Source organism: Drosophila bipectinata, chromosome 3L, assembly GCF_030179905.1.
Source record: "Drosophila bipectinata strain 14024-0381.07 chromosome 3L, DbipHiC1v2, whole genome shotgun sequence".
NCBI lineage: Eukaryota > Metazoa > Arthropoda > Insecta > Diptera > Drosophilidae > Drosophila > Drosophila bipectinata.
In genome coordinates, this window is record NC_091738.1 from 9,515,601 (window position 1) to 9,531,124 (window position 15,524).

Here is a 15,524-nt window from a genome sequence, read left to right on the forward strand (position 1 = left end):
ATTGCTTAAATATCGTTTTCAAAATTTTCAAATTTTTTCCAAGGGGCTCCCCTATAAAATTGTGGGTTTTTCTGATTTCTCCACTTTTGCCCCTTCTGATGGCCATAGCTTTGCCAATTTGTGTCCCATCAGGAAAAAAAGTACCATTCAGTAATCAGTGAACCCAGAAGCGACTTTCCTCATTCAAACCATTGCTTAAATATCGTTTTCAAAATTTTCGAATTTTTTCCAAGGGGCTCCCCTATAAAATTGTGGGTTTTTCTGATTTCTCCACTTTTGCCCCTTCTGATGGCCTTAGCTCTGTCAATTTGTATCCGACCAGGAAACAAAGTACCATTTAGTAATCAGCGAACCCAGAAGCGACTTTCCTCATTCAAAACATTGCCCAAATATCGTTTTCAAAATTTTCAAATTTTTTCCAAGGGGCTCCCCTATAAAATTGTGGGTTTTTCTGATTTCTCCACTTTTGCCCCTTCTGATGGCCATAGCTCTGCCAATTTGTGTCCGATCAGAAAACAAAGTACCATTCAGTAATCAGCGAACCCAGAAGCGACTTTCCTCATTCAAAACATTGCTTAAGTATCGTTTTCAAAATTTTCAAATTTTTTCCAAGGGGCTCCCCTATAAAATTGTGGGTTTTTCTGATTTCTCCACTTTTGCCCCTTCTGATGGCCATAGCTTTGCCAATTTCTATCCGATCAGAAAACAAAGTACCATTCAGTAATCAGCGAACCCAGAAGCGACTTTCCTCATTCAAAACATTGCTTAAATATCGTTTTCAAAATTTTCAAATTTTTTCCAAGGGGCTCCCCTATAAAATTGTGGGTTTTTCTGATTTCTCCACTTTTGCCCCTTCTGATGGCCATAGCTTTGCCAATTTGTGTCCCATCAGGAAAAAAAGTACCATTCAGTCATCAGTGAACCCAGAAGCGACTTTCCTCATTCAAAACATTGCTTAAATATCGTTTTCAAAATTTTCAAATTTTTTCCAAGGGGCTCCCCTATAAAATTGTGGGTTTTTCTGATTTCTCCACTTTTGCCCCTTCTGATGGCCATAGCTTTGCCAATTTGTGTCCCATCAGGAAAAAAAGTACCATTCAGTAATCAGTGAACCCAGAAGCGACTTTCCTCATTCAAACCATTGCTTAAATATCGTTTTCAAAATTTTCGAATTTTTTCCAAGGGGCTCCCCTATAAAATTGTGGGTTTTTCTGATTTCTCCACTTTTGCCCCTTCTGATGGCCTTAGCTCTGTCAATTTGTATCCGACCAGGAAACAAAGTACCATTTAGTAATCAGCGAACCCAGAAGCGACTTTCCTCATTCAAAACATTGCCCAAATATCGTTTTCAAAATTTTCGAATTTTTTCCAAGGGGCTCCCCTATAAAATTGTGGGTTTTTCTGATTTCTCCACTTTTGCCCCTTCTGATGGCCATAGCTTTGCCAATTTGTGTCCGATCAGAAAACAAAGTACCATTCAGTAATCAGCGAACCCAGAAGCGACTTTCCTCATTCAAAACATTGCTTAAGTATCGTTTTCAAAATTTTCGAATTTTTTTCCAAGGGGCTCCCCTATAAAATTGTGGGTTTTTCTGATTTCTCCACTTTTGCCCCTTCTGATGGCCATAGCTCTGCCAATTTGTGTCCCATCAGGAAAAAAAGTACCATTCAGTAATCAGTGAACCCAGAAGCGGCTTTCCTCATTCAAACCATTGCTTAAATATCGTTTTCAAAATTTTCGAATTTTTTCCTAGGGGCTCCCCTATAAAATTGTGGGTTTTTCTGATTTCTCCACTTTTGCCCCTTCTGATGGCCATAGCTTTGCCAATTTGTGTCCCATCAGGAAAAAAAAGTACCATTCAGTAATCAGTGAACCCAGAAGCGACTTTCCTCATTCAAACCATTGCTTAAATATCGTTTTCAAAATTTTCGAATTTTTTCCAAGGGGCTCCCCTATAAAATTGTGGGTTTTTCTGATTACTCCACTTTTGTCCCTTCTGATGGCCATAGCTCTGCCAATTTGTATCCGATCAGGATACAAAGTACCATTCAGTAATCAGCGAACCCAGAAGCGACTTTCCTCATTCAACACATTGCTTAAATATCGTTTTCAAAATTTTCGAATTTTTTCCAAGGGGCTCCCCTATAAAATTGTGGGTTTTTCTGATTCCTCCACTTTTGCCCCTTCTGATGGCCATAGCTTTGCCAATTTGTGTCCCATCAGGAAAAAAAGTACCATTCAGTAATCAGTGAACCCAGAAGCGACTTTCCTCATTCAAAACATTGCTTAAATATCGTTTTCAAAATTTTCAAATTTTTTCCAAGGGGCTCCCCTATAAAATTGTGGGTTTTTCTGATTCCTCCACTTTTGCCCCTTCTGATGGCCATAGCTCTGTCAATTTGTATCCGACCAGGAAACAAAGTACCATTTAGTAATCAGCGAACCCAGAAGCGACTTTCCTCATTCAAAACATTGCTTATGTATCGTTTTCAAAATTTTCGAATTTTTTCCAAGGGGCTCCCCTATAAAATTGTGGGTTTTTCTGATTCCTCCACTTTTGCCCCTTCTGATGGCCATAGCTTTGCCAATTTGTGTCCGATCAGAAAACAAAGTACCATTTAGTAATCAGCGAACCCAGAAGCGACTTTCCTCATTCAAAACATTGCTTAAATATCGTTTTCAAAATTTTCGAATTTTTTCCAAGGGGCTCCCCTATAAAATTGTGGGTTTTTCTGATTTCTCCACTTTTGCCCCTTCTGATGGCCATAGCCCTGCCAATTTCTATCCGATCAGGAAAAAAAGTACCATTCAGTAATCAGTGAACCCAGAAGCGACTTTCCTCATTCAAAACATTGCCCAAATATCGTTTTCAAAATTTTCGAATTTTTTCCAAGGGGCTCCCCTATAAAATTGTGGGTTTTTCTGATTACTCCACTTTTGCCCCTTCTGATGGCCATAGCTCTGCCAATTTGTTTCCGATCAGGAAACAAAGTTCCATTCAGTTATCAGCGAACCCAGAAGCGACTTTCCTCATTCAAAACATTGCTTAAATATCGTTTTCAAAATTTTCAAATTTTTTCCAAGGGGCTCCCCTATAAAATTGTGGGTTTTTCTGATTTCTCCACTTTTGCCCCTTCTGATGGCCATAGCTCTGTCAATTTGTATCCGACCAGGAAACAAAGTACCATTTAGTAATCAGCGAACCCAGAAGCGACTTTCCTCATTCAAAACATTGCTTAAGTATCGTTTTCAAAATTTTCGAATTTTTTTCCAAGGGGCTCCCCTATAAAATTGTGGGTTTTTCTGATTTCTCCACTTTTGCCCCTTCTGATGGCCATAGCTTGGCCAATTTGTATCCGATCAGGATACAAAGTACCATTCAGTAATCAGCGAACCCAGAAGCGACTTTCCTCATTCAAAACATTGCTTAAATATCGTTTTCAAAATTTTAAAATTTTTTCCAAGGGGCTCCCCTATAAAATTGTGGGTTTTTCTGATTTCTCCACTTTTGCCCCTTCTGATGGCCATACCTCTGCCAATTTGTGTCCGATCAGAAAACAAAATACCATTCAGTAATCAGCGAACCCAGAAGCGACTTTCCTTATTCAAAACATTGCCCAAATATCGTTTTCAAAATTTTCGAATTTTTTCCAAGGGGCTCCCCTATAAAATTGTGGGTTTTTCTGATTACTCCACTTTTGCCCCTTCTGATGGCCATAGCTCTGCCAATTTGTTTCCGATCAGGAAACAAAGTTCCATTCAGTAATCAGCGAACCCAGAAGCGACTTTCCTCATTCAAAACATTGCTTAAATATCGTTTTCAAAATTTTCGAATTTTTTCCAAGGGGCTCCCCTATAAAATTGTGGGTTTTTCTGATTTCTCCACTTTTGCCCCTTCTGATGGCCATAGCTTTGCCAATTTGTGTCCGATCAGAAAACAAAGTACCATTCAGTAATCAGCGAACCCAGAAGCGACTTTCCTTATTCAAAACATTGCCCAAATATCGTTTTCAAAATTTTCAAATTTTTTCCAAGAGGCTCCCCTATAAAATTGTGGGTTTTTCTGATTTCTCCACTTTTGCCCCTTCTGATGGCCATAGCCCTGCCAATTTCTATCCGATCAGAAAACAAAGTTCCATTCAGTTATCAGCGAACCCAGAAGCGACTTTCCTCATTCAAAACATTGCTTAAATATCGTTTTCAAAATTTTCAAATTTTTTCCAAGGGGCTCCCCTATAAAATTGTGGGTTTTTCTGATTTCTCCACTTTTGCCCCTTCTGATGGCCATAGCTTTGCCAATTTGTGTCCCATCAGGAAACAAAGTACCATTTAGTAATCAGCGAACCCAGAAGCGACTTTCCTCATTCAAAACATTGCTTAAGTATCGTTTTCAAAATTTTCGAATTTTTTCCAAGGGGCTCCCCTATAAAATTGTGGGTTTTTCTGATTTCTCCACTTTTGCCCCTTCTGATGGCCATAGCTTTGCAAATTTGTGTCCGATCAGAAAACAAAGTACCATTCAGTAATCAGCGAACCCAGAAGCGACTTTCCTCATTCAAAACATTGCTTAAGTATCGTTTTCAAAATTTTCGAATTTTTTTCCAAGGGGCTCCCCTATAAAATTGTGGGTTTTTCTGATTTCTCCACTTTTGCCCCTTCTGATGGCCATAGCTCTGCCAATTTGTGTCCCATCAGGAATAAAAGTACCATTCAGTAATCAGTGAACCCAGAAGCGACTTTCCTCATTCAAAACATTGCTTTCATATCGTTTTCAAAATTTTCAAATTTTTTCCAAGGGGCTCCCCTATAAAATTGTGGGTTTTTCTGATTTCTCCACTTTTGCCCCTTCTGATGGCCATAGCTCTGCCAATTTGTGTCCGATTAGAAAACAAAGTACCATTCAGTAATCAGCGAACCCAGAAGCGACTTTCCTTATTCAAAACATTGCCCAAATATCGTTTTCAAAATTTTCGAATTTTTTCCAAGGGACTCCCCTATAAAATTGTGGGTTTTTCTGATTACTCCACTTTTGCCCCTTCTGATGGCCATAGCTCTGCCAATTTGTTTCCGATCAGGAAACAAAGTTCCATTCAGTTATCAGCGAACCCAGAAGCGACTTTCCTCATTCAAAACATTGCTTAAATATCGTTTTCAAAATTTTCGAATTTTTTCCAAGGGGCTCCCCTATAAAATTGTGGGTTTTTCTGATTTCTCCACTTTTGCCCCTTCTGATGGCCATAGCCCTGCCAATTTCTATCCGATCAGAAAACAAAGTACCATTCAGTAATCAGCGAACCCAGAAGCGACTTTCCTCATTCAAAACATTGCTTAAATATCGTTTTCAAAATTTTCAAATTTTTTCCAAGGGGCTTCCCTATAAAATTGTGGGTTTTTCTGATTTCTCCACTTTTGCCCCTTCTGATGGCCATAGCTTTGCCAATTTGTGTCCCATCAGGAAAAAAAGTACCATTCAGTCATCAGTGAACCCAGAAGCGACTTTCCTCATTCAAAACATTGCTTAAATATCGTTTTCAAAATTTTCAAATTTTTTCCAAGGGGCTCCCCTATAAAATTGTGGGTTTTTCTGATTTCTCCACTTTTGCCCCTTCTGATGGCCATAGCTTTGCCAATTTGTGTCCCATCAGGAAAAAAAGTACCATTCAGTAATCAGTGAACCCAGAAGCGACTTTCCTCATTCAAACCATTGCTTAAATATCGTTTTCAAAATTTTCGAATTTTTTCCAAGGGGCTCCCCTATAAAATTGTGGGTTTTTCTGATTTCTCCACTTTTGCCCCTTCTGATGGCCTTAGCTCTGTCAATTTGTATCCGACCAGGAAACAAAGTACCATTTAGTAATCAGCGAACCCAGAAGCGACTTTCCTCATTCAAAACATTGCCCAAATATCATTTTCAAAATTTTCAAATTTTTTCCAAGGGGCTCCCCTATAAAATTGTGGGTTTTGAATTGAAAGAAGCGACTTTCCTTATTCAAAACATTGCCCAAATATCGTTTTCAAAATTTTCGAATTTTTTCCAAGGGGCTCCCCTATAAAATTGTTGGTTTTTCTGATTTCTCCACTTTTGCCCCTTCTGATGGCCATAGCCCTGCCAATTTCTATCCGATCAGAAAACAAAGTACCATTCAGTAATCAGCGAACCCAGAAGCGACTTTCCTCATTCAAAACATTGCTTAAATATCGTTTTCAAAATTTTCAAATTTTTTCCAAGGGGCTTCCCCATAAAATTGTGTGTTTTTCTGATGGCCATAGCTTTGCCAATTTGTGTCCGATCAGAAAACAAAGTACCATTCAGTAATCAGCGAACCCAGAAGCGACTTTCCTCATTCAAAACATTGCTTAAGTATCGTTTTCAAAATTTTCGAATTTTTTTCCAAGGGGCTCCCCTATAAAATTGTGGGTTTTTCTGATTTCTCCACTTTTGCCCCTTCTGATGGCCATAGCTCTGCCAATTTGTGTCCCATCAGGAAAAAAAAGTACCATTCAGTAATCAGTGAACCCAGAAGCGACTTTCCTCATTCAAAACATTGCTTTAATATCGTTTTCAAAATTTTAAAATTTTTTCCAAGGGGCTCCCCTATAAAATTGTGGGTTTTTCTGATTTCTCCACTTTTGCCCCTTCTGATGGCCATAGCTCTGCCAATTTGTGTCCGATCAGAAAACAAAGTACCATTCAGTAATCAGCGAACCCAGAAGCGACTTTCCTTATTCAAAACATTGCCCAAATATCGTTTTCAAAATTTTCGAATTTTTTCCAAGGGGCTCCCCTATAAAATTGTGGGTTTTTCTGATTACTCCACTTTTGCCCCTTCTGATGGCCATAGCTCTGCCAATTTGTTTCCGATCAGGAAACAAAGTTCCATTCAGTTATCAGCGAACCCAGAAGCGACTTTCCTCATTCAAAACATTGCTTAAATATCGTTTTCAAAATTTTCGAATTTTTTCCAAGGGGCTCCCCTATAAAATTGTGGGTTTTTCTGATTTCTCCACTTTTGCCCCTTCTGATGGCCATAGCCCTGCCAATTTCTATCCGATCAGAAAACAAAGTACCATTCAGTAATCAGCGAACCCAGAAGCGACTTTCCTCATTCAAAACATTGCTAAAATATCGTTTTCAAAATTTTCAAATTTTTTCCAAGGGGCTTCCCTATAAAATTGTGGGTTTTTCTGATTTCTCCACTTTTGCCCCTTCTGATGGCCATAGCTTTGCCAATTTGTGTCCCATCAGGAAAAAAAGTACCATTCAGTCATCAGTGAACCCAGAAGCGACTTTCCTCATTCAAAACATTGCTTAAATATCGTTTTCAAAATTTTCAAATTTTTTCCAAGGGGCTCCCCTATAAAATTGTGGGTTTTTCTGATTTCTCCACTTTTGCCCCTTCTGATGGCCATAGCCCTGCCAATTTCTATCCGATCAGGAAAAAAAGTACCATTCAGTAATCAGTGAACCCAGAAGCGACTTTCCTCATTCAAAACATTGCTTTAATATCGTTTTCAAAATTTTCGAATTTTTTCCAAGGGGCTCCCCTATAAAATTGTGGGTTTTTCTGATTTCTCCACTTTTGCCCCTTCTGATGGTCATAGCTCTGCCAATTTGTGTCCGATCAGAAAACAAAGTACCATTCAGTAATCAGCGAACCCAGAAGCGACTTTCCTCATTCAAAACATTGCCCAAATATCATTTTCAAAATTTTCAAATTTTTTCCAAGGGGCTCCCCTATAAAATTGTGGGTTTTTCTGATTTCTCCACTTTTGCCCCTTCTGATGGCCATAGCTCTGCCAATTTGTGTCCGATCAGAAAACAAAGTACCATTCAGTAATCAGCGAACCCAGAAGCGACTTTCCTCATTCAAAACATTGCTTAAGTATCGTTTTCAAAATTTTCAAATTTTTTCCAAGGGGCTCCCCTATAAAATTGTGGGTTTTTCTGATTTCTCCACTTTTGCCCCTTCTGATGGCCATAGCCCTGCCAATTTCTATCCGATCAGGAAAAAAAGTACCATTCAGTAATCAGGGAACCCAGAAGCGACTTTCCTCATTCAAAACATTGCCCAAATATCATTTTCAAAATTTTCAAATTTTTTCCAAGGGGCTCCCCTATAAAATTGTGGGTTTTTCTGATTTCTCCACTTTTGCCCCTTCTGATGGCCATAGCTCTGCCAATTTGTGTCCGATCAGAAAACAAAGTACCATTCAGTAATCAGCGAACCCAGAAGCGACTTTCCTCATTCAAAACATTGCCCAAATATCATTTTCAAAATTTTCAAATTTTTTCCAAGGGGCTCCCCTATAAAATTATGGGTTTTTCTGATTTCTCCACTTTTGCCCCTTCTGATGGCCATAGCTCTGCCAATTTGTGTCCGATCAGAAAACAAAGTACCATTCAGTAATCAGCGAACCCAGAAGCGACTTTCCTCATTCAAAACATTGCTTAAATATCGTTTTCAAAATTTTCGAATTTTTTCCAAGGGGCTCCCCTATAAATTTGTGTCCGATCAGAAAACAAAGTACCATTCAGTAATCAGCGAACCCAGAAGCGACTTTCCTTATTCAAAACATTGCCCAAATATCGTTTTCAAATTTTTCGAATTTTTTCCAAAGCGTACCACCTATAATATGGGTATTTTTCATTTTCTAATCGAATAAGATTTAATATCCTCTATGAAGTAAAATACATTTATTCTCAGACCATCGAAATTAGTCATTAAAATGTGCTTTGCTTCCATCATTTATTCCAAATGAAATGGATTATTTTAATTTCGCGGCCAACTGGATTCCCAAAGCGAACTTGGCGACAGCTAAATCTTACTTCATCTTTGCAATAGTGCCACAAACCCTTTTATATGAATCCATGACTAAGAGAATGGCTAAAAATAAGTGGTTTCATTATTCTAAACGGAAATTAAATATTTGCTAAAAAAGTATTGTTAAGATATTCTAATGTTAAGATACAGCTGGAATAACACAAAAGAACAGCAGGCGCAGATGCTGGTCCATTCGGGTTGCACCAAAAAGAGCAGTAAAGAGGTTTTATTGGAAATTTCAATTTTTTTTAATGTTATATTCGCATGTATTCTTATATTCTCATATAAATAAAAAATATGTGCATATTCAATTTTTTTTTTAGTTTTAGCTTGTTTTAGTTTTACCTAAAATGGTTAGCTTATAAAAAAGTATACGCAATGCTGCATACAAAAATAATATTACGTATACGCCTAGTGTGTAATTATTTAAAGAAAATGGGTTTCCATCGAATATATTTTTTTTATTTTCGTATAGGATTTCTTTTAATGAAAGTTCATTCATAAGGCCTAGAAAAATCCGTAGTAGCTTAGCCCTTCCTGTGGGTCACTCTCACGATGGTCTTGTGGCACCTCTTGGGGTGCTTGCACTTCTTCTTGGGCCTGAACGTGCCACACCAGTTGTTCTTCTTAGAGCATTTCTTGGTTCCAGTAGAGGACGATTCGGTGGTTGTTGTTGTTGAGGAGGAAGCTGTCGTAGTGGTTGTTGCCGCAGTGGTAGTCGTGGTGGTGGGATCAGTGGTGGTAGGTGAGGTGGCCGAAGCCAACTGGATGGCCAGGGCGATGAAGGCAACTACGAAAAGGTATTTCATCTTGAATGCTCTCTGGGCTACGGGTTTCTTCCTTGATGGGAAAGGTGATCGAATGATCTGATTATCTGGGCCAAGAGTTGGACATTTTATACGAAATTAAACATTTCCGCTTCGGAATCAATTTACCAAAAGATTGGGTGCCAAATATTTACGTTCAACATAAATATAACAAATGTGTTGTGCCTGATTGCTTTAAGAACTGCTTCACTCAAATGAGCAAATATTTAAATTTTACAAACAAGCGGCGGAATCGAGTAGATCCAAGTCAGCTGTAACTCAAGCCCTAGTTTTGGGGTTGCAGAACCTTACAGATTGGCGATATCTTAAAGAATCTTGTGGAAAACTTAAAGAAACACCTGATATTTTAAGAGCATTGGGCATTTTATTTAATAATGGAAATCCGTGACCTCAGCCATGCCTTCTGCGGGTCACCCTAACAACCACCTTGCGGTGCTTGCGGTGCTTTCCACTCCTGGTCTTCCTCCTCCTCTTTGGAGTGAAGGTGCCGCACCAGTCGTTGCCCCTCCAGCAGAGCTTCTTGCGATGATGGGTCTTCTCAGTGGTTGTTGTGGCGTCGGTGGTGGTCGTGGTGGTTGCATCCGTTGTCGTCGTTGTAGTGGTGGTGGTGTTAGACGTGCTGGACGTGCTGTTACTGGAGGTTGCTGTTGCCAGTTGGATAGCCAGGACCACCAAGGCAGCTACGAGAAGGTACTTCATCTTGGGAGAAAGTTTTGAACTGATTACTGGAGGTGAGACTAGCTCTTTTATATGAGTTCAAAACTCCAAGCCCCACAATACGTAAATGGAAATTGTAAGTTCTGTTTCTATGATTTTTGAGTGTAATCAAATATTTACTAAACTCGTATTATTCCCCTAGTCAAGTCTCCTCCATAAACTATGCTGTGACGACAACTTCTTACAAAATGGCTTAAACATTTCACTCTGGTCTATAAATAAACTCAAAGAAATTTCCATTAATAAATAGACAGTTTAAGAAATGATCACAGTATCACTCTCTAACAGTTACCCATAGTTTCGGCAGGTCTGACCAAGTCACTGAATGTTATACCTTCTTGGTCTTGGCTTTTCGAGTATTTTCATATTTATTCAAAACCTGGCAAACAAAAATTTTAATAAGTTTTTCGCAATTTTTGAAAGGGTAACATCACGAAATTTTTCAAAAATTGATAACATTTTTGTTCCTCATTATTCCAAAAAAGAAGATCGAAAAGGTCTGATGCACTCATTCAAAAAATGATATTTCGTTTCTCAATCGGTTGAAAATTAGTTAAAATATTAATTTTGTAAAGTGTATCAAAAACTTTGAATATGTCCAAATTAATAATTATTATTAAAATAATGTTTCTATTTTTTTAATTTTTGAAATAGATTAATGTGTATATCTCGTCCAATACTGAGAGAATTTTATACCTTCGATTTTGGAACTTTAAGTATCTTTATTCTGTAACAAAAACTGGCCATAAAATATATAACGAAGTTTCGCAATTTATCCAAGGGGTACCATACATTTTAACCAAAAATGTATTTATTTAATTTTTCAGTTCTTTTAATTCAGATCGACGGGGATACGTCTCTGATTCCTAAAGGGCATCTGTTTTTAAATCAGGTGCAAATTACTAAAGATATTCTTTAAAAAATGTAACAAAATGATTTGTTAGTTTTAAAAATATTCAATAGTAATCCCTTTTTTTTATTTTCGATATGGAAAATTGAGTTAAAAATTTAGCAATGTATCAAAGGTGGAAACTTCATGATTTTTATGTAGTTCGAAGGACCGTGAGTTCTGTATCATTAATAGTATTCCGTTTTAAAATCGGATAAGAAAGGACTATAGGAGCAGATTTTTGTTGTAAAGAGTTTTCAAAGTTTTGAACTTCGGTTAAAAGTTTGTTTACCCTTTTCATATCATAAAAAAGACTCTTTAAAATTTGCTTTGCTTTAATCATTTATTCAAAAATTGAATGGCCAAAATTTAGGCAGATTTCCTGCGAGTAACCCTGATCCTGTGGCACCTGCCATTCCTGCACCTCCTCCTTGGGATGAAAGTTCCGCACCAGTCGTTGCCTCTCCAGCAGAGCTTCTTGCGGTGTTTCTCGGTGGTCGTTGTGGTGGAGGCCGAGGCGTCGGTGGTGGTCGTGGTGGTGGCATCGGTTGTCGTGGTGGTGGTGTTGTCAGACGAGGTGGTGTTGTCAGAAGCAGCAGCCGCCAACTGGATGGCCAGGACGATCAGGGCAACTACGAAAAGGTACTTCATCTTGAAAGGAGAGAAAGTTTTGAACTGATTACTGGAGATGCGACTACCCCTTTTATATCTATCCACAGTCTTCCATAGACAGATATTGTAAGTCTGTTTCTAAGTGGAAGATTTTGTGATTCTGGAAAGTATACTGTATTTGCCAAACTCAAATACATGAAAATGTGTTGCTACCAAAATAACTTGTCTTATTAGTTTACATAGTAACTGGTATATAAATACAGCCAAAGGGTAAATATTCTGGCTGTCATCCATTTGTTTTTTTAAACCCAGACTTTAAGATGGAGAATTTCTATATTACTTAAGTCGGTATATGGCTCTGTATGGAGTTTTAACTCATTATGGCAATTGTAGAATCTACAAAATCATATAGTTATTTTTTACACCTCTATGCTAAATTCCTCTTATACTCTCTCTCTTATACTTTTGGTACTTGCTCATGTAGGGGCACAGCCGCCATTTTATGCATAAAAGTAGGCAATGAATTCTATACGGATAAATAGTTTTTTCTTAGTTTTTATCTCATCAAATTATCTTATTTTTTTAAAAACATAAAGGAGTTTTGGGTGTTCTCAATATATTTATTTATATGTTTTATTTATGGTAAGATATATCATATAATCTAATCTTATATATCTTAGTCTATAATCTCTAAGTTTTACCAAGTCTTTATTTGTTGTACTTAAAGATACAACAAGCTATGTTTTTATTCTTTCTAAGAACGAATTTACTATTTCTTGTAAATAAAATTATCTGACTCTATAAAATTAGGTAAAAAATTTAAAAATGCTTTTTTTAGTCTCTTGGATACAATTTTATTAAGCTTCTACCTAGAGGTTAATTTATAAGTATAGCTTTTACCTTAAGTTTTTTTGTGGAAAACTTTTCACTTTAAAAGTTTCACCCTTACAAATTATCGATTATGATCGATTAAATAATATAGTAAGGCTATTTAATTATGAAAGTATTTAATGACATTAAATCTGGCAATAAGGGCCTATCAGGAATCTGGCTATAAATTGTAAAGATCCCCAAACCCTTTCCACATGTAATACCCAGTAAAAAATTAATTTCATTTTTTAATGCATTTTATTCAATTTGAAGTGCCCAATTCTTAGGCTGTCTTCCTGCGGGTCACCCTGACGACCACCCTGCGGCAATTCTTCTTGCCGTTCTTGCACTTCCTCCTCTTGGGGACGAAGGTGCCGCACCAGTCGTTGCCCCTCCAGCAAAGCTTCTTGCGGTGTTTCCTCTCGGTGGTTGTGGTATCGGAGTCGGAAGAGTCTGTGGTGGTTGTAGTGGTATCAGATGAATCTGTGGTGGTGGTTGTTGTTGTTGTTGTGGATTCGGTGCTGGTGGTGCTAGTGCCGGTGGAGGCAACCAACTGGATGGCCAGAGCGATCAAAGCAACTGTGAAAAGGTACTTCATCTTGGATGATTGTTTGGAACTGTCTTAGCGAACTGTCTTAGCAAAGTGCCACAAACCCTTTTATATAAATCCATGGCTTCAAGAAAATGATTGCCAAAAAAATGATTTCATTATTCTAAAAAGTAACTAAATATTAGCCAAATACATATGTAAATATTGTTCCCTTAAGATTCCATATTATAAAGATACAGCTGTAAAAATATAAAGGCATTTTATGAGCAGCTGGTTCATTCAAGTGGCAACAAAAAATGACGCCCGCAATAATGACGGCCCTACGGGAATTCCATAAATTTAAACAATGTCTATTACTAAGGTGGTTATGAGGTAGGTTTTTGCTAATAAATTTGGTTCTTTAACCTTTAACTCATTGCTATACGTGGTCTTTTTCAATATCTAAAACACATTACAAGATTTAAAACAAGGTTGTTATTTTATTAAAAATATATTCTTGTCTAAAATAAGGACTCTCTTTTGTGATTCATATTTTGTCAACTATTTCAATTTATAAATTTTATAAATCCCAAAACCTAAAATATAATTATTCTTTAATTTTGAAAAATATAAATGCGTATTTAGGGGAAGGCCAATTCATTTTTAATTTTCTTTTAAAAAGAAGAAATATTTATTTTCTTAAGAACGTTTCAATTCCACATGTTCCACCAATTGGTTTGTGTATTTGCTAGAGAGTTGAGTAAAATAAATGTAAAATTTACTATACTGCTAATAATTGAAATTTAATATATACTTTTTTTTATATTATTTAAAAAATACAAAAAAAAAATAAGACAATTTATATACTTGCAAGTAAAATATATTTATATTACTTCAGTTTATATAATTATATTAAAAGTTAAAGGTATAACAATGGGGAGCTCCTCGTCGCAGGTGATTGGAGGTCGCTTTGGAGGTAATACCCCTCGTACAGGCTTTAAGTTTAAAATTTTACCCACGTGCGGCACTACATTATTTATTTTATAATATGTTGACCCTTCTTCATCTATAATTATCAGAAATCGAAGAAGGGCTGTGTTTGTATTTATTTTATCGACAAATGTTTTACCCTTTTATTCCATTTTTAGAAGTAGAGCTGTTGAAAGTTCACAAAAATTACAATGCGCACCTCGAAGGTTCCTATAAAAAGTGGAAATGCGCTAAGGAAAGATATCAGTTTGTGGTGTCGTCCTCATTCGGAGCAAACATGAAGCTGACCATCGCCAGTATCCTTGGTAGGTATAAAACTAACGTTCTCCAGGATCTTACTAAAAAATCGTGTATTCCTTTCAGTGTTCATTGTTCTTCTTGGCTTTGCCAATGAGGCCGAGGCCACACCTTGTCTCATCATTCCGGAGCCTTGCCCCAGCCCCACCAAGGCACCTACTAAGCCACCCGTTAAAACCACAAAGCCACCCGTTAAAAAGACAACCACCAAAAAGCCACCCGTTAAAAAGACAACCACTAAGAAGCCTCCCGTTAAAAAGACAACCACTAAGAAGCCACCCGTTAAAAAGACAACCACTAAGAAGCCTCCTGTTCATTCAACCCCACCAGCCACTAAGTCCACTCCGAAACCAACTCCACCAGCCACTAAGTCCACTCCGAAACCAACTCCACCAGCCACTAAGTCAACACCAAAGCCAACCCCACCACCGACTAAGTCAACTCCTAAGCCAACTCCACCAGCCACTAAGTCAACACCAAAGCCAACTCCTCCACCCACTAAATCAACTCCGAAGCCAACCCCACCACCCACTAAGTCAACTCCGAAGCCAACCACCGCTAAGCCTCCGTGTGGTTGCAAGCAGTGCGGTCCTGGAGGCGAACCATGCCCTGGCTGCTCTGGTCGGGACGCTCTTTGCAAGGACCTTCTCAAGCAAATCCGCGATCTGCAAGATCTTGTTCTCAAGTGTGTCTGCGGTGCAAAGGAATGGATGTTGGAATAAGGACTCTGCCAGTATATCCTTGGCAGTTCTATTAATATATATGATCGGGAACTTTGGGAAGAATTTGGGAAGGATACTGTGTTAATTGTTATTGTTTTTAAAATTTTTATTAAATATATTAAATAAATCATGCTTCTATTACATTGTTGAATTTTTAAATACATTTTTTACCTTACAACTATAAATATTAAATATTGTTTTTAATTTTTATTGATTTCCCATCGAGTTATTGGCTTGCTTATGCTTAT

The 15,524-nt window shown here is 37.6% G+C and overlaps 5 protein-coding genes across 5 annotated transcripts; 1 reads left to right on the forward strand and 4 right to left on the reverse strand.

The window, feature by feature from the left end:
* Positions 1-9,324: 9,324 nt before the first annotated feature.
* LOC108120708 (mucin-like protein 1) lies at positions 9,325-9,699 on the reverse strand. The gene has a single exon (XM_017234451.3). The coding sequence runs from the start codon at positions 9,630-9,632 to the stop codon at positions 9,351-9,353; it is 282 nt and encodes a 93-aa protein (XP_017089940.2). The 5' UTR covers positions 9,633-9,699; the 3' UTR covers positions 9,325-9,350.
* A 70-nt stretch (positions 9,700-9,769) lies between these two features.
* On the reverse strand, positions 9,770-10,363 carry LOC108120634 (uncharacterized). Its single transcript, XM_017234376.3, has one exon. The coding sequence runs from the start codon at positions 10,347-10,349 to the stop codon at positions 10,041-10,043; it is 309 nt and encodes a 102-aa protein (XP_017089865.2). The 5' UTR covers positions 10,350-10,363; the 3' UTR covers positions 9,770-10,040.
* A 1,217-nt stretch (positions 10,364-11,580) lies between these two features.
* LOC108120709 (uncharacterized) lies at positions 11,581-11,943 on the reverse strand. Its single transcript, XM_017234452.2, has one exon. It carries the CDS (start codon positions 11,905-11,907, stop codon positions 11,626-11,628), a length of 282 nt encoding a protein of 93 aa, XP_017089941.2. The 5' UTR covers positions 11,908-11,943; the 3' UTR covers positions 11,581-11,625.
* A 1,078-nt stretch (positions 11,944-13,021) lies between these two features.
* On the reverse strand, positions 13,022-13,354 carry LOC108120635 (uncharacterized). The gene has a single exon (XM_017234377.2). The coding sequence runs from the start codon at positions 13,334-13,336 to the stop codon at positions 13,022-13,024; it is 315 nt and encodes a 104-aa protein (XP_017089866.2). The 5' UTR covers positions 13,337-13,354.
* Positions 13,355-14,200: 846 nt separating this feature from the next.
* Positions 14,201-15,276, forward strand: Sgs3 (Salivary gland secretion 3). Its single transcript, XM_043210442.1, has 3 exons — positions 14,201-14,243; positions 14,416-14,562; positions 14,621-15,276. The coding sequence occupies exons 1-3, from the start codon at positions 14,201-14,203 to the stop codon at positions 15,274-15,276; spliced, it is 846 nt and encodes a 281-aa protein (XP_043066377.1).
* The last annotated feature ends 248 nt before the right edge of the window (positions 15,277-15,524 follow it).

What these genes read in the sequence shown, in the direction of transcription:
- LOC108120708 (XM_017234451.3), bottom strand. Translation starts at nt 9,632, where the DNA reads ATGAAATACCTTTTCGTAGTTGCCTTCATCGCCCTGGCCATCCAGTTG.
- LOC108120634 (XM_017234376.3), bottom strand. Translation starts at nt 10,349, where the DNA reads ATGAAGTACCTTCTCGTAGCTGCCTTGGTGGTCCTGGCTATCCAACTG.
- LOC108120709 (XM_017234452.2), bottom strand. Translation starts at nt 11,907, where the DNA reads ATGAAGTACCTTTTCGTAGTTGCCCTGATCGTCCTGGCCATCCAGTTG.
- LOC108120635 (XM_017234377.2), bottom strand. Translation starts at nt 13,336, where the DNA reads ATGAAGTACCTTTTCACAGTTGCTTTGATCGCTCTGGCCATCCAGTTG.
- Sgs3 (XM_043210442.1), top strand. Translation starts at nt 14,201, where the DNA reads ATGGGGAGCTCCTCGTCGCAGGTGATTGGAGGTCGCTTTGGAG. An exon ending in GATTGGAGGTCGCTTTGGAG is followed by an intron (nt 14,244 to 14,415) that starts GTAATACCCCTC and finishes TTCCATTTTTAG; the next exon opens with AAGTAGAGCTGTTGAAAGTT. An exon ending in GACCATCGCCAGTATCCTTG is followed by an intron (nt 14,563 to 14,620) that starts GTAGGTATAAAA and finishes TATTCCTTTCAG; the next exon opens with TGTTCATTGTTCTTCTTGGC.